The 26,456-nt window shown below is 50.1% G+C and overlaps 1 protein-coding gene across 2 annotated transcripts in view; it reads right to left on the bottom strand.

Moving 5' to 3' along the window:
* Positions 1-26,456, bottom strand: part of PALM (paralemmin) — a 46,277-nt gene that overhangs the window by 14,859 nt on the left and 4,962 nt on the right. For both annotated transcript variants that reach the window (XM_083484051.1, XM_083484052.1), the window contains exons 2-4: positions 12,541-12,589; positions 2,056-2,136; positions 1,679-1,809 (exon numbers count right to left, since the gene is read on the bottom strand). In XM_083484051.1, coding sequence (XP_083340177.1) covers positions 1,679-1,809; positions 2,056-2,136; positions 12,541-12,589 — 261 coding nt within the window. The remainder of the gene's footprint in view (positions 1-1,678; positions 1,810-2,055; positions 2,137-12,540; positions 12,590-26,456) is intronic.

The raw sequence follows: 26,456 nt of genomic DNA, 5'->3' as shown, positions 1-26,456 counted from the left end.
AAGGAAATAAACAACTATCTGACTTTTAGAAGGCATCTGAAGGCAGCCCTGTATAGGGAAGCTTTTAAAGTTTTATTCTAATTTTAATATTCTGTTGGGAGCCGCCCAGAGTGGCTGGGGAAACCCAGCCAGATGAGCGGGGTGTAAATATTATTATTATTTAATTCTATGACTCCACGAACATGCCTTTCCTCCAGACCGAAAAGCAACCTTTGCAGAGATCCGCTTCTGGCTGGGGCGACCGCCAGGTCCGTTTCATCCCCGTGCAAACTTTGAAAAGACTCAACAATGGGATTTTCTCGCCCAGGAACAGCTACCGGCTGTCTCTTAATTGGAAAGCAGAGATGGCTTTTGCATCCGCTGCCTGCCCGGATCCCTTTGGAGCAGGAGAAGGGAAGAGAGGGGCTCTGGAGGGAGGGGAATGAATGTTCATCCCTGGAAGAAGACGGTTTCCTCGGTTTGCATAACCCTCTCTAAACCTCTCCCTTTCTTTTGGCCTCCCCAAATGCGGACCGCGGTTCAGCCCTTGCCAAAGGGAGCGGTGCAACCTGGAACAGAGACATCGAAGCCTTGCCAGTGACGCTCTGTTCTGGAGGAGAGGCAGTTTCCCCGAGAGGAGTCTGCCGTACGAGACACATCAATGCAGCGGCCAGCATATAATAATAATATTTTTTTATTTATACCCCGCCCTTCCCGGTTCAAAAACCGGGCTAAGGGCGGCTAACAAGAAATTTAAAACACTTAATTTTAAAAAGCAGCATAAGATACAGTATAAAAACATGAATAACAATAAAATTCGATTTAGGGGAAATAAGCCTTAGATAACCCCCAGGGCTAGCTGGCTGAATTTGTCCTACTTGGGCCAGCGAGGAGACCAGGGGAGAATTAGCTGTGGGGTCTCAGAGCGGATGATCTTCATAAAAGGGGAGGGGAAGGGAAATAAAAGATCAGGCTGAATTCAAATTGAAAGCCAGGCGGAATAGCTCTGTCTTACAGGCCCTGCGGAAGGAGGTTAAATCCTGCAGGGCCCTGGTCTCATGGGACAGAGCATTCCACCAGGTGGGAGCCACCACTGAAAAGGCCCTGGTAGAGGATAGTCTGACTTCCTTAGGACCCGGGACCTCTAAACTATGGTTATTTATGGACCTTAAGGTCCTCTGCGGGGCAGACCAGGAGAGGCGGTTCCATAAATACGAGGGCCCTAAGCCACATATGTGAGTCTTTTATCTCCTGCAACTTCTAAAGGCAGCGAATACATCTCTCTCTCTCTCTCTCTCTCTGCCTTCCCTTTGCTTTATAAACTGTGCAACGAACTCATCAGGATTCATCACCATCATCATCTGCCATCCGAAATTATCCAATAGGAATTTTAAGGTACCCAAGGGACGCAGGTGGCGCTGTGGGTTAAACCACAGAGCCCAGGACTTGCCGATCAGAAGGTCGGCGGTTCGAATCCCTGCGATGGGCTGAGCTCCCGTTGCTCGGTCCCTGCTCCTGCCAACCTAGCAGTTTGAAAGCACACCAGTGCAAGTAGATAAATAGGTACCGCTCTGTCGGGAAGGTCAACGGCGTTTCCGTGCACTGATCTGGCTCGCCAGAAGCGGCTTAGTCCTGCTGGCCACATGACCCGGAAGCTGGACGCCGGCTCCCTCGGCCAATAACACACCTGAGCCCTTACCTCTGGATGCTGTCTTCCAGCTCCTTGGCCTTCAAGTCGTCCTCTTGCATCTGCTTTTTCAAGGCGTCACCTTCCTCGGCCGTCGACGAAGGGGCTCCTTCCAGCAACCATCTTTCCCTCAAGGTCTTTGACTGGAGGCAACAAAGAGGCAAAGGGAAGAAACATAGAGTCGTACAACTTGGAAGGGTTATTGTTGCTATTGTTGCTTTTTAAATTTATTTAAAGCATTATTTAGCATAACCTCAGTTGCCGAATGTCTCTGTATGACCTTAAGCAACTTCTGACAAATAGTGAGTGCCTCCCCCCCCACCCTGATTTTTTGGGGAGCGAGTTCAGATCCTAATTCCTTCCAGCCACAGGCCAGCAGCTCTCCCTACCTTTAAGTGTTGCAGCTGACGCCGGTCGTCTTCCAGCTGCCGCCTCTTGTTTTCGATCTCGGCTTGGCGCTTCCTCTTCTCCTGAAATCGCAGGGGGGGGGGAGAGAAAAAGTTGAGTGGCAGCCCCAAAATTTGGGATACTAGACGCAGATATAGCCAGAGAAAATCAGAAAAGATTCCTTTATGCGACAGGGGCTGCGAGAACACACATTGCCCAAAACCAGGGGGGAGAGAAATAATACAGACAAAAATAAATAAATGAAAGAATGGCAAGACAATTTGACTATATTGAATTGGCCAGGCTGCCAGAGGCAATTAGGGGCCAGTACAAGCAAAAATAATATATATATATATTTTAAGTGGGGAAAACCTTAAAAAGCAGTGCCCTCAAATTAATACTTGGGCTTGTTTCGATTCACTTCTGGGAGATAATTTATGGTACTTAAATTAAAAATGGTAAGAAAAAGGGGGAAATAACGAACGAAGGAGGAGACAGTTTACCAAAAATGAAAAGAGAACCGTGTTGAGGATGAAGGAAGTCAATTGGAAGAAAAGAACTGAAACACAGTGGATAGGTGTGTATCTATCTATCTATCTATCTATCTATCTATCTATCTATCTATCTACATCTATCTATCATCTATCATCACCTATCTATCATCTATTTCTCTGTCTATCATCTATCTATCATCTATCTCTCTGTCTATCATCTATCATCTATCTATCTATCATCACCTATCTATCACCTCTCTCTCTCTCTCTCTCTCTCTCTCTCTCTCTCTCTCTATCCATCCATCTATCTATCTATCATCTATCTATCTATCTATCTATCTATCTATCTTGTTCACTATCTGTTCTGTATAAGTTTTTGTACGTTACTATGGATTATTTATACATGGCCATGGCCATTTATACATCTTGGCCATGAGACGGGGAAGGCGGTTACTTTTTCCTTATTATTATTATAAAAAAGCTTTTATTTATGAATTTTCCAAACTACAACAGGATTTGCCCCTGCAATACAAAGCAGTTTGGGTATGTTATTTCCCCTGACGTACATGTGCTGTGCATATTATTTTTTTTTGCAAACATCGGTCAGTTGCAGAACTGCGTCGCAAAATCCAAGCACGGCCATATTTCATTTCTCTCTCTTTTTAATGCTTTATTGGTTTTGAAACTGTAGAACGGAAATACTCAATAGATGTTGAAGACAAAATAAAAATAAACAGCCATTCGTTCCTTCATTGATACTTCATCATTTTATAATTGAATTTACAAATTTTACAAATTGAATTGATAAAACATCATTTTATAATTGAATTTAACGTGACCTCTGATCTTTGCATTGCGTTCCCGAATTGGATTCCTCGAATCCGCACTTAACTTTGTTTCCTCCACGTTGTTCGGCTTAACTTTAAATTTTATAAAGTTATCCGATTTATAAACGAGAAACTCAGTCGAAACCTGCCGGCCGATTGATATTTTGACATTCTTTTACACAGGCGTATTCCACCTATATATTTCGGTTCTCGTTTCGCTCCGGGAAACGCAAATTCGAACTGGATCTTGTATTTCGCTTCTGCCAGGCACAGGGAACCTTTTCCAGCCCAAGCGTGAGGAAGCAGAGAGCTCAAAGAAGATAGAGAAAAGCAATTCTCTCCGAAAAGGGATCTCTTTGGGCTCCTGCGGGCCTTCAGCCAGGCAAACCTCGAACAAGAATCTGTTGTTGTTTGCAACCGGGAGAGAAATTCCATCCCTCTCGGGGCTGCTCCATGCTCGATTTCCCTCTCGAAACGAGGGCAAGAATGTGTCGCAAACAAGGGATGCTTTTGTTGTCCTCCTCTCGGACAGCAGAGGCTCCCCGTCGCCCTAGTTAAATCAAAATCCCGCTGGGAAAGCAGGAGGTGGAATACAAGCCCATTAATAATAATAATATAATAATAATTTATCACTTATGACCCGCCCATCAGGCTGAGTTTTCCCAGCCACGCTGGGCGGTTCCCAATCGGCTATTAATAACAGTACAGCATGAAAGATTAAAAGCTTCCCTAAACAGGGCTACTGTTTAGATGTCTTCTAAAAGTCAGGTAGTTGTTTATTTCCTTGACATCTGATGGGAGGGCGCCACCACCGAGAAGGCCCTCTGCCTGGTTACCTGTAACCTCGCTTCTCGCAGGGAGGGAACCGGCAGAAGGCCCTCAGGAGATGGACCCCGGTGTCCGGGCTGGACGATGGGGATGGAGACGCTCCTTCAAGTAAACTGGGCCATTTAGGGCTTTCAAGGTCAGCACCAACCCTTTAAATTGTGCTCGGAAATGTCCTGGGAGCCAATATAGGTCTTTCAGGACCAGTGTTATGTGGTCTCCACTCCCAGTCCCCAGTCTGGCTGCCACGTTCTGGATTAGTTGTAGTTTCTGGGTCACCTTCAAAGGTGGCCCCACGGAGAGCGCATGGCAGTAGTCCAAGCAGGCGATAACCAGAGTCAGTCTCGGGGAATGCTCTCCCGCCAGATGTCAACTGAATAAAGAATTTGTTTAAGCAACTCCTGTTTTAGGAGTGTTGGCATTAAAAGAATAAAAAGACTCGAAAGAGGCGTCTAATTTGTGCATTCCCCCTAATCTGCATATTTTTGAACACATTACTGCAGGGCTGGAAAAACTCCTTTGCAAAATTCGGAGAAGCGTGAATATCATAGCTCGGCTCCGTTCCAGTTTGTGCCGCGTTTCCAAAAGGAGAAATTAGTTAAATGCAAACGGAATCGCACCTCCCCAAATTTGCACTTCCGAAAGGGACCCCCCTGCTAATATTTCAACACCCAAAAGGTCTCTGTGGAGGAGAGCACGTTTTCCACTGGCGTGCAAAAATGCAAAAAAACCCACTCTCTGTTGCATTTCCGGAGGTGGCCGGGACAAGGGGAGTTAAACCCTGGAAATGTCTTCATTCCGGCCCCACATGGAAAAAACAGACAATATTCCTTTGGCGGCCAAGCCTGCTGCAAGCTCTTCCAAACGCATCGCCTGCCTGCCAAGCGATGATCCGTTTCTCTCTCTCCTTTTCGGAACAGCCGGCAAAGATCGCCTCCCTCCCTCTGAACTTTTTGCAGAGTGTTGCAGGAATTTATGTACAGTGGTGCCTCGCAAGATGAAAAGAATCCGTTCTGTGATTCTCTTCGTCTAGCGGTTTTTTCGTCTTGCGAAGCAAGCCCATTGACGGATTAGCGCTATTAGCGGCTTTTAGCGGCTTTTAGCGGCTTTTAGGCTTATCGGATCAGCTGATAAGCGGCTTAGTGGCTTAGAAAAGGGGGGAGGAAGGAAAAAAAATCCACAGGAACTCGCAAGACATTTTCGTCTTGCGAAGCAAGCCCATAGGAGATTCGTTTTGCGAAGCACCTCCAAAATGGAAAACTTTTTTGTCTAGTGAGTTTTCCGTCTTGTGAGGCATTCAACTTGCGGGGCACCACTGTATAGGTTGGGGGGGTTGCCCCTCCAGCATATATCACGCACATGCAGCCCACTACCAAAACCAGCACAATCGCTTTTGTGACTTTTGTGATTTGTCCCCACAAAACAATTCATCGCAGTTTCTTCCTATCTACTCAAAGGGCCTTTGCTGCACGATACCAAATGTCAGAATTCACTGGTAAATGTTCCTATGTACTGGCTCACTGGGAAAACTTCAGAGATTCATCTCAGCTCCTCAGCAGCCCCTCTGCCCAAGGGATAATCCCTGGCATCCTGATACCTGAGTGCCAGACAGGTAGCCATTCCAGAAATAACAAACCCAGATGGAGACAAAAGGGGGGGATGAACTTGGCTGGGAAACAGGGAAATGTAAATATCTCTTTTGTTCCACTTGATGGGTGTTTGGTGGAGGGCAAGGGGAACCATGGGGCAGGGTCCAGGATGCTCAGATTCCTGCCACCAGACCTCCCCTTTCATGATGTAACCATGATGTATGAGTGATGTAGTTTGGGGGGGTGTAACATGGGGATTAAAAAGGTAAAGGGACCCCTGACTGTTAGGTCCAGTCGTGACCAACTCTGGGGTTGCGGCGCTCATCTCGCTTTATTGGCCGAGGGAGCCGGCGTCCAGCTTCCGGGTCATGTGGCCAGCAGGACTAAGCCGCTTCTGGCGAACCAGAGCAGCGCACGGAAACGCCGTTTACCTTCCCGCCGGAGCGGTACCTATTGATCTACTTGCACTTTGACGTGCTTTCGAACTGCTAGGTTGGCAGGAGCAGGGACCGAGCAACGGGAGCTCACCCGGTCATTACAGGGATTCGAACAGCCGACCTTCTGATCGGCAAGTCCTAGGCTCTGTGGTTTAACCCACAGCGCCACCCGTGTCCCTGTAATGGGGATTAGCAGCTAATAAAAGTTTGGGTTCTCTTTTGTTTGGGGCTTCCATCTTGTTCCACCTGGTGGCAGGTGGGAGTCCTGTCTGTCTTCAATCAAGACCAAGCCTACTGGCTGCTGTTTTGCTCTGGTATTCCTGGCTGGGGTCCTTGTTTTTTGTCGAAGGGAGCCTTCAGATTTCTCTGTTAACAGAGGCTCACGTTCATTCCCAGGACGGACACAGAGCTGGCCAAAGTCTCTTTGCTCCTGACTGTTTCTTTTCTCTCTCTCTCTGCCCTTCCTTTCCCTCTGAAACAATACACTCCTTTGTTGTGAAGGGCCTGTATCTAGCGAACAGTGTCGGAAAAAAACGAGCGTCCGAAAGGGGACTTCAAGGTACGGGAAGCCAGCCAGGGCCAAAGCAGCGCTGGGTGTTCCTTCGATTGGCCGATTCCGGGTTAGATTAACCAACAAGGTGCCCTGGGTCGACAGCAGGTGAAAGGGATGCAGCAGCTCTGTCGCAGAGCACACCTGTGCACGCCTCAGCTTGCCCACCTAGGGCGAATCATGACCGTCATAATTTTATTATTGTTCCCCGCCCATCCGCCTGGGTCAGCCCAGCCAGTCCGGGCGGTTTTCCACACATATATAAACATAATAAAACACCAAACTTCCCCAAAGAGGGCTGCCTTCAGATGCCTTCTAAAAGTCAGGTAGTTGTTTATCTCCTCGAGGGTGTTCCACAGGGAGGGCGCCACCACCAAGAAGGCCCTCTGCCTGGTTCCCTGTAACTTGGCTTCTCGCAGGGAGGGAACCACCAGAAGACCCTTGGTAGAGGGACCTCAGTGTCCGGGGTGGAGACGCTCCTTCAGGTCTACTGGGCCGTTTAGGGCTTTCAAAGTCAGCACCAACACTTTGAATTGTGCTCAGAAACGTCCTGGGAGCCAATGAAGGTCTTTCAGGACCGGTGTTATGTGGTCTCCACTCCCAGTCCCCAGTCTAGCTGCCACATTCTAGATTAGTTGTAGTTTCCGGGTCACCTTCAAAGGCAGCCCCACGGAGAGCGCATGGCAGTAGTCCAAGCGGGAGATAACCAGAGCATGCACCGCTCTGGCCAGACAGTCTGCGGGCAGGGAGGGTCTCATCCTGCGTCCCAGATGGAGCTGCCCTGGACACAGAACTGATCTGCGCCTCCATGGACAGCCGTGAGTCCAAAATGACCCCCAGGCTGCGCACCTGGTCCTTCGGGGGCACAGTTGCCCCATTCAGGACCAGGGAGTCCTCCACACCAACTAACTTCCCATCTCCTACAGGTTCTGGAGAATTACGAGAAGGATGAGAGCGACGCCGACATCTTCATCCCCCTCATCCTGTACGACTCACTCCGGTCCGTGTTCGACCGCTTGAAGGAGCAACAGGGGCAGGGTTACACCGTTCAGGACCATTCAGACACGCCGATTTTAAACCCACCATGAGGACTAGGATCTTGTAGCTCAGCCACTGGGTGTCTGCTTTGGCAGGCGGAAACTCTCAGTTCCTGGCCTCACCGGGAAAGTTTGGGAAAGGACCGTGAGTCTGTAACTGTAGCTCAGACAACCCTGAACTAGACAGGCCCCCCCTTCCCACAAACACATGTTAAAAAGCCGTAAGACACAGCCTCGGCCTCCCCGTGTCTCTAAATGTGCTTGTGTGGACCTCAGGGCATCCTGCGGCGATTGGGCAGCCTCCCATCACATGCCCAGCGGGGTGCAAGACTCCATCATCCTGAGCTGTTGATAACAGATCATTACAGGACAATTGCGGTGTGTGTGTGTGCTTTCTCTTCCTAGCCTTAAAGCCGACATAAATGCTCTTTGTTGTGAGATCTGTACAGGACGGGTAATTTGGAGAGAGCAGGAACATGGCGTACTGCGAATGGCGGAGGGGGAACAGCCTTCAGCCACGGGCGCCCAGTTCCAAAAGGGGAGGGGGGGATGACATAAATCGCAAGCGGTGATTTATTTTCCGGGAAACCGGGGCCAGTTGAGACGCTTGGCTTTGGGCTCCCTGCACTGCATACCTTCCAACGTTTCCCCGATGAAAACAGGGGCGTCATTACGGGGGGAGAGAGAGAAAGGGGCAGGAGGCAAAAGACCCCAATGATGCCCCTTTGCCGGTAGATTCCAGACCCTCCGAGTGTCCCTATTTCCCAGGGACAGTCCCGGATGTACAGAAGCTGTCCTAGATTCTGATCTGATCCCAGAATGTCCTGCTTTTCCTTAGGACGTCTCTCTTCTCAGGGGAGAAACGTTGGAGGGGATGGAAGAGGACGTCCCTATTTTCAGGGGAGAAACGTTGGAGGGGATGGAAGAGGACGTCCCTATTTTCAGGGGAGAAACGTTGGAGGGGATGGAAGAGGACGTCCCTATTTTCAGGGGAGAAACGTTGGAGGGGATGGAATAAGACGTCCCTCTTTTCAGGGGAGAAATGTTGGAGGGGATGGAATGGGATGTCCCTATTTTCAGGGGAGAAATGCTGGAGGGGATGGAATAAAATTTGGGGGGGGGGGAATGAAACGAGAAGCAGTTTGTTGCACTCTCCCAAAAGATGAGGAAGAAGAAGAAGAGTTTGGATTTGATATCCCGCCTTTCACTCCCCTTCAGGAGTCTCAAAGCGGCTAACATTCTCCTTTCCCTTCCTCCCCCACAACAAACACTCTGTGAGGTGAGTGGGGCTGAGAGACTTCAGAGAAGTGTGACTGGCCCAAGGTCACCCAGCAGCTGCATGTGGAGGAGCGGAGACACGAACCCGGTTTCCCAGATTATGTGACTACCGCTCTTAACCACTACACCACACTGGAAGAAGATTTGGGCAGGTGGCCAGCGCTTGCTGTAGGTTTCGGAGGCCCCCAGAGCTTGAAAGCAATCTCCAAGGGGTCGCTTCTCTCGGGGGGCCTACCTCCCCATCGCGGGAGATTCGGCGGCCCCCGTGGCGAGGTGTGTGCCAGGGGAACGGCCCTGCCAAGCCCTGGTGCCGGCCCCTGCCAGCCTCCCAAGCTCAGCTGCCCAAGAATGCGGCGTTCTTGAAAGGGTACCCGATGGGCACATTTGTTGGGGGTCCAAAGACCTCCGTTTGCCCAGCTCTGTCCGAATTGGCGGTGCCAAACGGCGGGGAAAGGTTGACGCGTTCCTCGCAGCCTCCCCAAATTTGGCTGCCCCCTCCAACCCACATCCTCGCGGCTCGGGGAGGAAGCGGGTTACCGGGGAACCCTGCCGCGCAGCGCTGGCATCCGGCTGATGTTGTAGCTTCTCCGGCTTCTAAAGGCAGAGAAGAAAAGGGCTTATGTCAGGGAGCAGAAAAAGGATGCCATTGTCTCAGAGAGAGGAGCGTTTGAGCTGAGGGGAGAGCTCCACATTTGTAGCTCTCTCTCAAGGTTACAACCCGGGTTTGGGAAGATGCAGAACAGGCCGGGAGATAGCGAGCTTTCTTGCTTTCACCCTCCTCCCTCCCCAGGAAGGAACTGAGCTCATCGGTCAGATAAATGGCATTTTTGCCCCAGGGACAAATCCGAGAAACGGGGGCACCGTTGTGGGACGGCACACTGGACAATACCAGGACAAACTGGAACGTGTCCAGAGGAGGGCAACCAAAATGGTCCAAGGCCTGGAAACGATGCCTTATGAGGAACGGCTAAGGGAGCTGGGCATGTTTAGCCTGGAGAAGAGGAGGTTAAGGGGTGATATGATAGCCATGTTCAAATATATAAAAGGATGTCACATAGAGGAGGGAGAAAGGTTGTTTTCTGCTGCTCCGGAGAAGCGGACACGGAGCAATGGATCCAAACTACAAGAAAGAAGATTCCACCTAAACATTAGGAAGAACTTCCTGACAGTAAGAGCTGTTTGACAGTGGAATTTGCTGCCCAGGAGTGTGGTGGAGTCTCCTACTTTGGAGGTCTTTAAGCAGAGGCTTGACAACCATATGTCAGGAGTGCTCTGATGGTGTTTCCTGCTCGGCAGGGGGTTGGACTCGATGGCCCTTGGGGTCTCTTCCAACTCTAGGATTCTATGATTCTAGGTCCCCTGTCCATTTCTCTCCCCCCCCGACCTTTAGCATCCCCTCCAACGTTTCTCCCCTGAAAATAGGAGCTCCCTAAGGAATAGCGGGACGTTCTGGGATCAAATCAGAAACCGGGACGGCTTCTGTAAACCTGAGACTGGAAAATAGGGGCACTTGGTGGGTCTGCGGCCTTGAAGTGACTGCCTGGCAGTTCTCAGAGTCTGCTTCTTCACCTATGTGCCAAAATGAATGTGAAAAGGAGTCGATTCTCGCACCCTCGCCCTTCCGGATGGCAGCGGACCAGGAGAGGGTGTTCCTGGTCACAGGCCCTAACCTGCAAACTCCCCACGGGGGGGGGGGGGTATGCAGTTTTGGGTGAATGGCGAAGACACACCACTTTAACACAGACCCGGGTTATATTTAGCAATTGCGTTTCATCCTGCAAGTATCCAAACAGTTCTGAATGTCTTTTCAATGGCCGCAACCTGCCTGGGGAAATCCGGGTGAAGCGCAGGTAATAATTTAAAAGAATAATAATAGGGATGGGTACAATAGCAACAAATAAATCTCGACAGAAGCCTGAGACCTCTGTTTTGGCATGTCCTATCAATGCACAGGTCCGTATAGTTCAAGCTATGGTTTTCCCAGAAGTGATGTATGGAAGTGAGAGCTGGACCATCAAGAAGGCTGATGGCCGAAGAATGGTTGCTTTTGAATTCTGGTGCTGGAGGAGACTCTGGAGAGTCCCATGGACTGCAAGAAGATCAAGCCTCTCCATTCGGAAGGAAATCAGCCCTGAGTGCTCACTGGAAGGACAGATCCTGAAGCTGAGGCTCCAAGACTTTGGCCACCTCAGGAGAAGAGAAGACTCCCTGGAAAAGACCCTGATGTTGGGAAAGATGGAGGGCACAAGGAGAAGGGGACGACAGAGGACGAGATGGTGGGACAGTGTTCTCGAAAGGACTAGCATGAGTTTGACCAAACTGGGGGGAGGCAGTGGAAGACAGGAGGGCCTGGCGTGCTCTGGTCCATGGGGTCACGAAGAGGCGGACACGACTAAACGACTAAACAACAACATCAATGCAGAGTTAAGCATCCTTGCGTTCTGACTAACCAGGAACTAGGAAACGGCCAATTTCAGTTTCTCATTCTTTCTCCCGCCACCAGTATTAAATGGAGTTCTCTTCAGTTCCACATCAATTTGCAATTTTTTAAAAAAATTAAAAGTCCTTACAAAAATTTGCCAGCAGTTTTGTGCAAATTTCCCTATCTGGACCAGGATAGCCTAACTCCCGTCGTCTGTGCTCTAGTAACCTCCAGGTTAAATTAATGCAATGCATTCTTCGTAGGACTGCCTCTGAAGACGGTTCGGAAACTTCAGGCGGTGCAGAATTCAGCGGCCAGGTTGTTCAGCGGACAGCAAGATGGTTGGAGCCTTCTGGCGGTTCCCTCCCTGCGAGAAGTGAGGTTACAGGGAACCAGGCAGAGGGCCTTCTTGGTGGTGGCACCCTCCCTGTGGAACGCCCTCCCACCAGATGTCAAGGAAATAAACAACTATAATTATTTAATAATAATAATTTATTATTTATACCCCGCCCATCTGTCTGGGTTTCCCCAGCCACTCTGGGCGGCTTCCAACAAAATATTAAAATATAATAGTCTGTTAAACATTAAAAGCTTCCCCAAACAGGGCTGCCCTCAGATGTCTTCTAAAAGTCAGATAGTTGTTTATTTCCTTGACATCTGAAGGGAGGGAGCCACCACCGACAAGGCCCTCTGCCTGGTTCCCTGTAACTTGGCTTCTCGCAGGGAGGGAACCGCCAGAAGGGCCTCAGGAGATGGACCCCGGTGTCCGGGGTGGAGATGCTCCTTCAGGTCTACTGGGCCATTTAAGGCTTTCAAGGTCATCTGGACCTCAGTATCTGACTTTTAGAAGACATCTGAAGGCAGCCCTTTTTGGAGAAGCTTTTTAATGTTTGATATTTTATTGTGTTTTTAATATTCTGTTGGGAGCCGCCCAGAGTGGCTGGGGAAACCCAGCCAGATGGGCGGGGTATAAATAAGAAATTATTATGACGGTGATCTTTTATTAGGATGCAAAATCAAGGGCTTACCGCTATGGCCTGCAGTCTCTCCTGCTGAATTGTACTCGTGTCGATGATCCTGGAGAGAAAAACAAGAGGAAGACTTAAGAAGACGCAGGAACTCAGACTTCAAGGGACACAGAAAGGTAAAGGGTAAAGGGACCCCTGACCATTAGGTCCAGTCATGGCCGACTCTGGGGTTGCGGCGCTCATCTCGCTTTATTGGCCGAGGGAGCCGGCGTCCAGCTTCCGGGTCATGTGGCCAGCAGGACTAAGCCGCTTCTGGAGAACCAGAGCAGTGCACGGAAACGCCGTTTACCTTCCCGCTGGAGCGGTACCTATTTATCTACTTGCACTTTGACGTGCTTTCGAACTGCTAGGTGGGCAGGAGCAGGGCCCGAGCAACGGGAGCTCACCCCATCATTGCGGGGATTCGAACCGCCGACCTTCTGATCGGCAAGCCCTAGGCTCTGTGGTTTAACCCACAGCACCACAAGGGACACATAAACATCAAAATCAGCCACCTTGAGCCAACGCCCGCCTCTTCGCCTCGCTGGGTTGTTGTAGAGAGAAAAAACGAGCAAGAGAAGGGATTGTGTGCAACACAGATAAGGAAACGATGTAAAACCAATCTGTTTGCAAAGCTGCATTTCCCAGCTGAATCTGGGGGAACCGCTTTTTCGATTTGTTCCTTGCAAATGGCTGAAAGTCTGTACATTTTGACAATAAACCTGCTTTGCAACAGGTGGCAAAATAATTTCAATTTTACGCCCGGATTTTCAATTTTTTTAAATACTGGTTTGGCCACTCCCAAGCAGCACGTTTATCAAGGATTCGCCCTGTGAAATTTGCAGGGAGGTTCGGCCAACGCCACCTCTTTCTCGCGCTTCCGTTCCGATGGGTTTGCACGAAGGTTTTGCCGTGCCACAGCTCTCGGTCCTTCGCCCCTCCCTCCCCGTCACTTTCCTTCCTGCAAAAACACCTGTTTCTAGCTGGAAACCGGAATATGCCAATTTGTGGTTAAATCCCATCCCAAAATAGCAACTGACCGGAAGTGGCTTTCGATTTGCTATCGAGCTGGTCGGCACATAAACGCGTGCACATATACCTGAGAAGCCTTTAAAACGCCTCTTTTTAACACTTTTATGGAACGCCAAGCTCTTGGTCTGCTGGGAAAGGAAGCCGGAACCGCTTTGACGCAAGGTTGCGGTTCCCGACGTGTTGTTTCACAGGGCAACCGGCAAACCCAAATTTACCTTATTTTTCGCTCTATAAGACGCAGCAGACCACAAGACGCAACTAGTTTTTGGAGGAGGAAAACAAGAAAAACAAATATTCTGAATCCCAGAAGCCAGAACAGCAAGAGGGTTCGCTGCACAGCGAAAGCAGCAATCCCTCTTGCTGTTCTGGCTTCTGGGATAGCTGCGCAGCCTGCATTCGCTCCATAAGACGCACACACATTTCCCCTTACTTTTTAGGAGGGGAAAAGTGAGTCTTATAGAGCAAAAAATACGGTACTTGCTATGGTGACCCATTTCTCTGCTTTATTCCTCCTACACGCAGTAGACAGACCCTCCAAGTGCCCCTGTTTTGCAGGGCAGGGCCAGATTTAGATTTGATGCGGCCCTCAGCTCCTGAAGGTAACGGGGCCCTTTATATGTCCAGCTGTCCACAACAGATTGCCGCTGTTTTTTGTGTTGAATATGTGCTATATGGTCATTTATGGACCTCATAGGTATCTCAAGCCATTTGCACATCACAAAATACGGGTTTTATCAGATGATATGGGTTTTATCAACAAGCGGTGTAAATATATGATGCAAACTACTAATAATTATAAAGAGCAGAATGTCGCCACCCTATATATAGAAAGGAGCAAAGCAGGGATATTTTAGGGAGCAGGCGGGGCCCATGACTTACACCAGAGGAGCCCACACAACACAAAACACTGTTGCTGGATGTAGGTCTTATTTTATTTGTTTTTTATCTTGTATTTTTCAAATGTACATCCAGTCCCCCCCTTTAATTTTTTTGGGGGGCCCCCAAGAGAGTGGGGCCCTAAGCTAGAGCTTGTTTAGCTTATATGTAAATCCGACACTGGCATAAATAGATCGATAGATCGATAGATCGATAGATTATATTTTGGAAATGTACACCCAGTTTTCCCCCCTTTAATTTTTTTGGGGTGCCCCAAGAGAGTGTGGCCCTAAGCTATAGCTTCTTAAGCTTATACGTAAATCCGGCGCTGGCTGTTGCTCCAATCTAGCAGACTCTCATGTTTTTATTACTGAAATAAAGCTGGTTTTTTTCTTTTCTCCACCGCACAAAGCCCCACCATCCTGGGTGGGGGCCAAAGAAGACTCGGGGAGGGGTTTGTATTTCTGTTGTGCGGGCTCAAATACAATGAACCGGACACAGCAGGCAGACATCAAACGACCACTTCCTTCCCGCATCCGACCCCCCCTTCCCTCCCTCGTCCCTATTCTCCACATTTTTGTAGCTAAATGCAGATACTTCCTCCTCCGTGTGTTGTTCGCCGCTTCCTACGTTGCCCTGTGTTCGAGAAGTGGCGAAAGCCTTTTGCGCCAGGAAGGTCGAAAAAAATAACCTCCTCCTGCACCCTTAAAATGAAGGCGGGAAAAACTTTTCCCAGTTCAAGAGATGCAGTCTTTTTAGCCGAAAAAGCACACACACACACACACACCCCTGGGAGACAGCCGCTTACATCATTAGTAAGATGCTAATTAACCGGGTAGGGAGATTGCTAGAGAGAAAAAGGGATTATATTTTTGCAGAGACACACACACACACACCAGATAGAAAAAGTTTGCTGAGCCTTGCCCTTGATCATCTTGGTCTCCCTCCTCTGCTCACCTTCCAGCTTCTCAACATCCATCTTAAACTGTGCTGCCCAGAACTGGACACAGGATTCCGGTTGTGCCTGACCAAGGCAGAATAGACAGCATCTTAAAAAGCAGAGACATCACCTTGCCAACAAAGGTCCATATAGTAAAAGCTCTGGTTTTCCCAGTCGTGATGTATGGAAGTGAGAGCTGGACCATAAAGAAGGCTGATCGTCCAAGAATGGATGCTTTTGAATTCTGGTGCTGGAGGAGACTCTTGAGAGTCCCATGGACTGCAAGAAGATCAAACCTCTCCATTCGGAAGGAAATCAGCCCTGAGTGCTCCCTGGAAGGACAGATCCTGAAGCTGAGGCTCCAAGACTTTGGCCACCTCATGAGAAGAGAAGACTCCCTGGAAAAGACCCTGATGTTGGGAAAGATGGAGGGCGCAAGGAGAAGGGGACGACGGAGGAAGAGATGGTGGGACAGTGTTCTCGAAGCTACCAGCATGAGTTTGACCAAACTGCGGGAGGCAGTGGAAGACAGGAGGGCCTGGCGTGCTCTGGTCCAGGGGGTCACGAAGAGGCGGACACGATTAAACGACTAAACAACAACAACATGACTTCCCTTGATCTGGACACTAGACGTCTGTGGATGCAGCCTTGAATAGCGTTCGCTTTTTTTGCTGCTGCATCACAGACTTGGCTCACGTTTAGCTTGTGGTCCACCAAGATCCCCATGTCCTTCTAATAAGCCCGGTGTCCCGCATCCTATATTTGTGGATCTGGTTCTTCCTGCCTAAGCGCAGAACCTTACATTTGTCCCTATCAAAATTCGTTTGTTCAACTTGTGTAGTTCCTTCGTTTAGCCGGTGGCGTTGTGCGGGCCGAATTCTTGCCTGCTATCTTTGGCGATCCCTTGTAGCCGAGTAATAAATAATAATAATACTAATAATTTATTATTTATACCCCGCCCATCTGGACTGGGCTTCCCCAGCCACTCTGGGAGGCTTCCAACAAAATATTAAAATACCGTAATGCAAGATTGTCTTCCATAAACATGGTCTTAACCGTGAGTCCGTAAGCGACAGTGAAGGCCAATTCTGGATCCCCACGTCCTTCCACGGTGGGGACATTGGTTTCCGGGAGGGAGTTGATCCCGGTGTGGATTTGCCAAGCGTGCCTTCCTCTTAGCACGTTTCTCCCTTGCGTCCTGAGTTCGAGTGTCTTCAAAGCCCACGACACCTTTGGTCAAGGCTGTTCTCCAACTGGAGCGCTCGCAGGCCAGTGTTTCCCAGTTGTCAGTGTTTATACTACATTTTTAAAGATTTTGCCCTGAGACCTCTTTTGTTGACCGCCAGCATGACGCTTTCCATTTTTAAGTTGGGAATAGAGGAGTTGCGTCAGCGGGTATCCACACAACATGACCGGTCCGATGAAGTTGATGTCGCTTCGACACTGGCGATTTTTGCTTCTTCCACTTTGGTCCTGGGTTCAAATTCTGACGTGCCGAGTGATGTAGGCCACATGGCCACCAGATGCCGCTGCTGAGATGGAAAATACACCCATCCCTTTCAGATCTTCTTCCCGCAGTTGATTTCCAGAGGGAACGGAAAACTCCTGACAAGGCCGAGATTTGGACATGTCAAAATGCGCTCTCTCTCTCTCTCTCTCATCTTCCCACCCCCACCAGGGCAGAAGCCATCCAGCCCCTTCTCCCTCTCCGCCAAGGAAGCCACTTAGCCATAATTTATAATGCTCAGGGAGCGGGGAGGAGGGTGCTGAGGATGTCGTTGCCGTGGCAACAGAGATTAGCCCGGCAACGAAAGATGCTCTGGGGGAGCGAAGGAGGTGGCCTTCAGATGAGACTTATCTCACAAATAAATATACCCAGAGGAGGGAGCGGCGTCTGGAAGAAGCGGTGTCTCTCGCACACACTTCCCGGCAGCTCTCTCTGCTGCCCTAGGGTCCTGGCAGGGTGCTCCAACCACTATACCGCACTGCCTCTCAAGGTGAGGGATAAATGATCATTAAGACCACTTGCGGGTGGTGCTGTAGGTTAAACCACAGAACCTAGGGCTTGCCAATCAGAAGGTCGGCGGTTCGAATCCCCGCCACAGGGTGAACTCTCATTGCTCAGTCCCTGCTGCTGCCAACCTAGCAGTTCAAAAGCACACCAGCGCAAGTAGATAAATAGGTACTGCTCTGGCGGGAAGGTAAACGGTGTTTCCGTACGCTGCTCTGGTTCGCCAGAAGCGGCTTAGTCCTGCTGGCCACATGACCCGGAAGCTGTACGCTGGCTCCCTCGGCCAGTAAAGCGAGATGAGCACCACAACCCCAGAGTTGGCCACGACTGGACCTAATGGTCAGGGTTAAGACCACTTGTGAGGGCAAATTCAGTTGGTGCTGACATTGAAAGCCGTAAATGGCCTCGGTCCAGTAGACCTGAAGAAGCATCTCCACCCCCCATCGTCCAGCCCGGACACTGGGGTCCCTCTCCCGAGGGCCTTCTGGCGGTTCCCTCCCTGCGAGAAGCGAGGTTACAGGGAACCAGGCAGAGGGCCTTCTTGATAGTGGTGCCCACCCTGTGGAACACCCTCCCTTCAGATGTGAAGGAAATAAGCAGCTATCTGACTTTGAGAAGACATCTGAAGGCAGCCCTGTTCAGGGAAGTTTTTAATATTTAATGCTGTATTGTTTTTAACACTTGATTGGGAGCCGCCCAGAGTGGCTGGGGAAACTCAGCCAGATGGGCGGGGTATAAATTTATTAATATTAATTATTATTATTATTATTATTAAAGGTCTCACCCATCTCTCCGCGGGACAAAGGGGTCTCTTCCCCATTTCTCTCCGGGAACAGAGGTCTCCTCCATCACCCCCGGGTACAAATATCTCATTTGCCCATCTCTTCCTGCCCCGGGGGCAAAAGCGCCCTTCCCTTTGCAGCTGGACAGGGGTGAATATTGTCCCACCTGCCCCAGAACCCGCTCAGTGCTGGATATCTTCCGGAAATCCTCTATTCCGTCTCGTTTTCCACCGGCTTCTTTGCCATGCGCTGAGCCCTGCCCCAAACAAAACACCCCTTCTCTCCCTCCATCTGTGCAGAGCCTCGAACCCAAAATTTATCTACCCCTCCAGCTTTTATTTGGGGTGGGGGTGGCGAACCACCTGCTGCGAAAGGGAGCAGAGATGTGGATCTCCCTGGGTGATGATTTCCAGAGGAGCCTAATCTTTGCAGCCACAGCCCGCCCTATGATCTCACCCAGCCAAGGTTCAGCGGAAAAACAATTGCAGATATATATATATATATATATATTTTTCCCGGGCGTGGGGGGGGGAGGGATGGAGAAAGGCTGGCTTGGTGTGTGTGTATGTGTGTGTGTGTGTGTGTGGTTGTTGTTGTTCTTTTAAAAAAGAGAGAAACCATTGGCAATTTTGTTCTGCGTCGCTCATGCAGGAACAAGGGCTGGAGGTGCCAAGTGTGACTAACAGGATAAGTGTTTTGCTTGTGTATGTGTGTGTGTGTTTTCGTACGCACGTCTCAAGCCTGGTGTGATTTGCTTCCCAGCCAGAGATGGAACAGACGAATCGCTCGGGAGAGGAGGCGAGGAGGGAGCTGGTTTCTAAATGCATCTGGGAAAGGGATGCGAGACTTGAACACAGGACACAGGGCAGTTGGGGAGAGCGCTGGACCAAAGGGGTTCTATAGGGGAACCAGAATTCACCCGCTACTTTGGCCAGTCAGTAATCCCTGTCTCCACCCCCATCGTCCAGCCTGGACACCGGGGTCCAGCTCCGAGGGCTTTCTGGCGGTTCTCTCCCTGAAAGAAGCGAGGTTACAGGGAACCAGACAGAGATCCTTACATCCCCTCCAACGTTTCTTCCGTGAAAATAGGGACGTCCTATTCCATCCCCTCCAACGTTTCTCCCCTGAAAATAGGGACGTCCTATTCCATCCCCTCCAACGTTTCTCCCCTGAAAATAGGGACGTCCTATTCCATCCCCTCCAACGTTTCTCCCCTGAAAAGAGGGACGTCCTATTCCATCCCCTCCAACGTTTCTCCCGTGAAAATAGGGACGTCCTATTCCATCCCCTCCAACGTTTCTCCCCTGAAAATAGGGACGTCCTATTCCATCCCCTCCAACGTTTCTCCCCTGAAAAGAGGGACGTCCTATTCCATCCCCTCCAACGTTTCTCCCCTGAAAATAGGGATGTCCTATTCCATCCCCTCCAACGTTTCTCCCCTGAAAATAGGGACGTCCTATTCCATCCCCTCCAACGTTTCTCCCGTGAAAATAGGGACGTCCTAAGGAAAAGCAGGACATGCTGGTACGGCTTCTGTTAGTCTGCGACTGTCCCTGGAAAACAGGGACCCTCGCAGGGTCTGTATTCTGCTTACAAATTTGCCAACACCCCACAACCTCGTGGGGCTCGGAGCTTTGTAAAGAAATTGCAGATGTGATGTCCTGATCTTTGTTGATCTCTCTCTCTCTCAGACAATTCCACTCAGCTGACGAGCAAAATATTTTCCCCCTACTTGCTGATGTGGGGCGTTTTTCCTTTTTATTCCAGGATCGTAGGGAAAGGTCTAGCGACCTTTTGTCTCTCTCCACACCCCTAACGCGGAACAATAATGTTTGTTTGCCGGCCTGCCCTGGCCAGTTTCTCATTATATCACCGCCAAACGATGCGTTTTTAAAACGACGGCCCCCTTTGCCCCCTCACTCTTGCACAACAGATCATCTGGCACACGCGTTACGCCAAGGGGAGCTTGTCCCAGTTTGCCCAATAAACCAGTTTATTTTCAGAAGAGAAGTCCTGGGTGTGAGTTTTGGACAGAGCCGAATAAAGGATCATCGTCATAATAATTTCTTATTTATACCCCGCCCATCTGGCTGGGTTTCCCCAGCCACTCTGGGCGGCTCCCAACAGAATATTAAAAATGCGATAAAACATCAAACATTAAAAAGCTTCCTTAAACAGGGCTGCCTTCAGATGTCTTCTAAAAGTCAGATACGGAGGTCCAGCTGACCTTGGAAGCCTTAAATGGCCCAGTAGACCCAGTAGACGCCCCAGACACCGGGGTCCCTCTCCCGAGGGCCTTCTGGGGGTTCCCTCCCTGCGAGAAGTGAGGCTACAGGGAACCAGGCAGAGGGCCTTCTCGGTGGTAGCACCCTCCCTTCAGATGTCAAGGAAATAAACAACTGACTTTTCCATCCCCTCCAACGTTTCTCCCCTGAAAATAGGGACGTCCTATTCCATTCCCTCCAACGTTTCTCCCCTAAAAATATTGTTTCCCCCCCTTCTCCAGTCTCCTGAAATTTCCCCCCCCCAGTTAGGGGTGTGGGGCGCAATCTGGAACCAGTCCACATTTAAAGGAAAACCGATCTAATGGTTCAGGGCAGGGTGGGGATATGAGAACGGAAACCCATCCCTAGTTTGAAATTCCGCACTTCTCTAAATTTTGCAATGTGGTCATTGCTGGATTGCTCCATAATTCCCTTGGCCTGAGACCACCAGGGTAAGCACCTAAAAATTTTCCTCTCCCAAATCTGCAGACCTCCTTCACATTAGTTTTTCTTGTTCGCCCAGACCCTCTGCATAGAGGGATCTGCAAAGATACTTGGTTCTCAAACGTAATCCGTTCTGGAAATTCCGTTCCAAAACCAAAGCGTTCCAAAACCAAGACGCGCTTTCCCATAGAAAGCAAAGCAAAACGGATTAATCCGTTCCAGACTTTTAAACACAACCCCTGAAACAGCAATTGAACATGGATTTTTACTATCTAACAAGACCACCGATCCATAAAACGAAAGCGATAAGCAATGTACTGCAGTCACACAGTCAATCAATCCGTTCCACACAGTCACAAAAACGAAGCAAAAAGAGCCGCAAAAACAAAAACGCAAAATAAATAGCAAAAAACCAGACAGACCTCAGTGTGACACTCAAATCGGAAACGTGGCACTCAAAGCGAAGCTTCTGAACAAAGTTCGCAAACCAGAACATTTCCTTCCGGGTTTGCAGTGTTTAGGTTCCAAGTTGTTTGAGTACCAAGGTGTTTGAGAACCAAGGTACCCCTGTATTAGGCTCCACCTATCCCTGTCTCTTGGGACACAGGTGGCACTGTGGGTTAAACCACAGAGCCTAGGACTTGCTGATCAGAAGGTTGGCGGTTCGAATCCCTGCAATGACGGGGTGAGCTCCCGTTGCTCGGTCCCTGCTCCTGCCCACCTAGCAGTTCGAAAGCACGTCAAAGTGCAAGTAGATAAATAGGTACCACTCCAGCGGGAAGGTAAACGGCGTTTCCGTGCGCTGCTCTGCTTTGCCAGAAGCGGCTTAATCCTGCTGGCCACATGACCTGGAAGCTGTACGCCGGCTCCCTTGGCCAATAAAGCGAGATGAGCACCGCAACCCCAGAGTCGGTCACCACTGGACCTAATGGTCAGGGGTCCCTTTACCTTTACCTTATCCCTGTCTCCCATGCCACTATGCCTGCCTTGCTCTGCCCCCGATAGATATTGGTCCAGCTGGAGAGACTTTTAAACTCCTCAAAATGTAGGCTCTGCACGGATGTAGCTGTGTGCCTTTTTTTAATTCCCGAGGCATCGCCCACCTCGACCCAGAATTGATGGACCTTCTGTGCTGTGATGCGATCATGAGATTTCCAGGGAGCCAGAGGGTAAGGGAAATATCCCTGCAGAGGCTAGGCACTTCTCCTCCTTTCCTTCAACGTGGTTATGACTTCAGGCTAGCAACTTCCCCACCCAAAAAATCATCCTGATGTCATCTTGCGACGGAGAATTAACATCACCCAACCCTATAAGCGTGCTTACTCGGGGGCAGGTCCCCAGCTTACTCCCGAGTAAGCCCTGCAGGCTCAGAACTTGAGGAATTGCCCTCTGCGGCTGGTTGTGGGGGGTTTTTGGTGGTGGGGGGGAAACAGAGGCAGAAGCAATGATGTCCGCCCTCGGCTGCAGGAGAAACAGCGGCCTTCATTCATAAATTCGCTCAGTGTGGTGGGAAAGAAGCAACGCGACTCAAATGCCTCCATCAGGCCTGCCTGGAAATAATAATTAAAGGGGGGGGGGAATCCAGCTCCTTTTCCGCTTTCCCCTCCTCCAAACAGCCTCTTCCATCAAATATTCATGGCCTCCATTTTCCCCGGGTTCCACCAGCGAAGCAGCTCTCTCTGCCGCCGTCCTCCTAATGCATCTGCCACGATTCGAAGGCCGCCTGCAATCTCTCGTCTCCTCTTTAGATTGGTGGAAAGCGAACCGCCAGGTTAGGAAGGGGGGCAAAACGCGGCTCGGTTGGAGACGCCACGGAATCAGGGCCGTGGGTCGCAAGGGGGCTTGCCACGCAGGATTCGCAGTCAGTGGCGTAGCGTGGGTTGTCAGCACCCGGGGCAAGGCAAGTAATTTGCGCCCCCTAACCCGTGGATTTGCGCCCCCTAACCCATGGATTTACGCCCCCTAACCCCCAGATGTTGCGCCCGGTGCCGCCGGCACCCCCTGCACTCCCCACGCTACGCCACTGTTCGCAGTCGCACCCCAAGAGCAGTCGGTAGCTGTGGAGGGTCCATAGCTGCACACCCTCAAGGGGAGTCTGTAGCCACGCCCCTGAGGAGTATAGCCACACCCCTGGGAATCTATAGCCACACCCCTGAGGAGTGTAGCCACGCCCATGAGACTGTAGCCATGCCCCTGGGGAGTCTATAGCCACGCCCCTGAGTCTGTAGCCACGCCCCTGAGGAGTCTGTAGCCACGCCCATGAGTCTGTAGCCACTCCCCTGGTGAGTCTGTAGCCACGCCCATGGGCCTGTAGCCACTCCCCTGGGGAGTCTGTAGCCACGCCCATGAGCCTGTAGCCACTCCCCTCGGGAGTCTGTAGCCACGCCCATGAGCCTGTAGCCACTCCCCTAGGGAGTCTGTAGCCTCCTGCTAACCCAAACACCTTGTTACACAGGATTTCCTTTCGTTTTTCCATCTTGGATTTTCAGAAACCCATTACTGAAGCGCAGGGGTTTTCTTTTGCAAAGTATTTTGCAAGGCCTTGGTTCCCAAACGTCTTGGTTCTCAAACAACTTGGAACCCAAACACTGCAAATCCAGAAGAAAGCGTTCCGGTTTGCGAACTTTTTTCGGAAGCTGAACGTGCTCCGTTTTGAGTGTTGCGCTTCCGATTTAAGTGTCACAGCAAGGTCTGTCCATTTTTGCTATTTATTTTGCGTTTTTGCAGCTTTTCCGTTTTGTTTTTGCGACTGCGTGGAACCCAGTTCAGCTGCTGATGGATGGATTGATTGTGCGACTGCGGCACATCGTTTATTGCTTTCGTTTTATGGATCAACGGTCTCGTTAGATAGTCAAATTCACGTTAAATTGCTGTTTTTAAAAGTCTGGAACGGATTGATCCATTTTGCATTGCTTTCCATGGGAAAGCGTGCCTTGGTTTTGGAACGCTTTGGTTTTGGAACGGAATTTCCGGAACGGATTAAGTTTGAGAACCAAGGGACCACTGTATTGGGGCTGACACCTGGGCAGAGGCGCCCAGGCTTGCGGGCGCCTATGGTTTCCTCTCTGCCTGGGCTGTTGGAGGACCAAACGGGGGGCAGCTCTCAGACCCTCCCGGCGGAAGGAAGGACCGTTTGGGACCCGGGTGCGAAACTAAACGGAGAGGAGGGGCTGCTTTGCATTGCAGAGGGGAGTCGTGGCCGGGCGGCAGTTCGGAAGACTGGGAAAAGCTCCTACAGACTCAGCATAACCCGAGCTGACCTTGCTTAGAGAAATCTGCTGGTTCAGCAACTATCTCAGCTGTGAAGGGAATGTTTCGAGAGGGCATCAGAGAGAGAGAGAGAGAGGCAGAGGGGCTGGCTGGCTAGCTATCCGGCCTCATTTTCATCCATTCAGAGCCCCGTGGACAATGCGCAAGCGAAGCCCATTTAGTTCCGCCTCATTGTGCACGAGAGAAGGAAAGGTTCTGGATTCGAATCACGCTTTGTTGCTGGATTTCGCCATGGAGCGCCTCTTCCTCACTAGGGACAGCCAAAACTGCAATTTCTGCTCCTCCCAGGCCACGTTAAAGCACGGTGACGCCACACGGCTTCTTCCCTTAAGGCAGGCATGTACAAAGTCCGTTTTGGGGGCCAAATTGCAGTTTATTTTCTGGGGTCAAATCCTAGTAAAAGCTCAACAGCTTTGGGGTAAAATCATAAGGCAGCCCTGCCTTAAGGGATTCTGGGAGTTGTAGTTTTCTAAGCATTTTCTGGGTCTTAGTAGAACTCTTTTATTCCCATCCCTGAGTGTTTCAACAGTCCTTTCCTCTTTGCAGCAGAGAATTCTGGGAACTGTAGTTCCGGAAGGGAGTCTCCAAACAACTGTCTGTCTCAAACTACAGTTCCCAGAATTCTTTGGGGGGAAGCCATGACGGTTTGAAGCATCATCGCTCTGTAAATGCGACTTCAGTTTCTCATGTATCCGGTCTTCATTTCTCCATCAGTTTGCAAGTTTTTCTTTTAAAAGTCCTCGTGAAAATTCACCAGCGGTTTCATGTGATTTTTTTCTAATGCACCCATTTTAGGATCCAGTTTTCCTTAAAGTACAGGTTTCCGCAAAACTGTTCCCCGCAATACAATACAATCCTTGCGCCTTCTTTTCGACAACCACGCATTTTAATACACGGTTTAGCCCAGTTTTACGTGTTTTCTATTTCTTTCCCCGCACCACTCATCCAGAAGGAAAACCACATTGCAAAATTTAGGTAAAGGCAAAGGGACCCCTGACCATTAGGTCCAGTCGTGGCCGACTGTGGGGTTGCGGCGCTCATCTCGCTTTATTGGCCGAGGGAGCCGGCGTACAGCTTCCGGGTCATGTGGCCAGCAGGACTAAGCCGCTTCTGGCGAACCAGAGCAGCGCACGGAAACGCCGTTAACCTTCCTGCCAGAGCGGTACCTATTTATCTACTTGTGCTGTTGTGCTTTCGAACTGCTAGGTTGGCAGGAGCAGGGATAGAGCAACGGGAGCTCACCCCGTCATTGCGGGGATTCGAACCGCCGACCTTCTGATCGGCAAGCCCTAGGCTCTGTGTTTTAACCCACAGCGCCACCCGCATCTCCAAATTGCAAAATTTGGAGCGCTGAAAATTTCCCAGGACACGGCTGCGATCTGCCGCGCATATTGCTTGGGGAAAGTGCGGGTTGAGAAGTTTCGCCTTCGGATGCGAATCAAAAGGCGCTCTCCTTTGCTCCGTATGGCCTTCTCCGCCGTCAAAAATAAACCCTGCCCCCTTCCGTAAGACCTTCTCCACCTTTCCTTTGCACAGGAAACTCAACAACGTGCATCGACAAGTGTAGCAATCAAACAGCCCCTTAAATAAATATCAAATCAAGTTGTCCCTTCTCTCCCGGAAAAGAAATCGGAGTGACTATGGACATTCCTGCCCCAACACACATGTAGAGACTTGCGGGCACCGCCATCCCAAGCAACCTTTTCGGTTTCAAAGTACCGTATTTTTTGCTCTATAAGACTCGCTTTTTCCCTCCTAAAAAGTAAGGGGAAATGTGTGTGCGTCTTATGGAGCGAATGCAGGCTGCGCAGCTATCCCAGAAGCCAGAACAGCAAGAGGGATTGCCGCTTTCACCGCTCAGAGATCCCTCTTGCTGTTTTGGCTTCTGGGATTCAGAATATTTTTTTCTTGTTTTCCTCCTCCAAAAACTAGGTGCGTCTTGTGGTCTGGTGCGTCTTATAGAGCGAAAAATACGGTAAATATCGAACACACCAATTAACAAATAAATAGAGTCCGCGGTTCACAGCAGAGGGAACTGAGCTGCAGATATTTTCTCCATGATTATGGGGGAAAGCAAATTTTAGCTTTGGTGTAGCCTGTTTCCCACAGCACTCCAGACAGCGGGTTGCATTCTGAGGTAGACTGCTCCTGCAAATGGGGGCTCCATTTGGTTCCGCCACCAGGGGCATCCGAAATAGCGCCCGGGCGGAATTTCTGAAAATCTCAGAAATGTACCCAGGTGACCCAGTGTCGGAAGTGTTGATTTCCACCCCAAAGGTTCTTAGAAATAGCTCAAAAAGTTTTGGGGGGGGTTGGTG

The sequence above is a fragment of the Podarcis liolepis genome (assembly GCF_965112155.1).
Source record: "Podarcis liolepis genome assembly, chromosome: 18".
NCBI lineage: Eukaryota > Metazoa > Chordata > Lepidosauria > Squamata > Lacertidae > Podarcis > Podarcis liolepis.
This window is presented reverse-complemented; position numbering and strand designations above follow the sequence as displayed.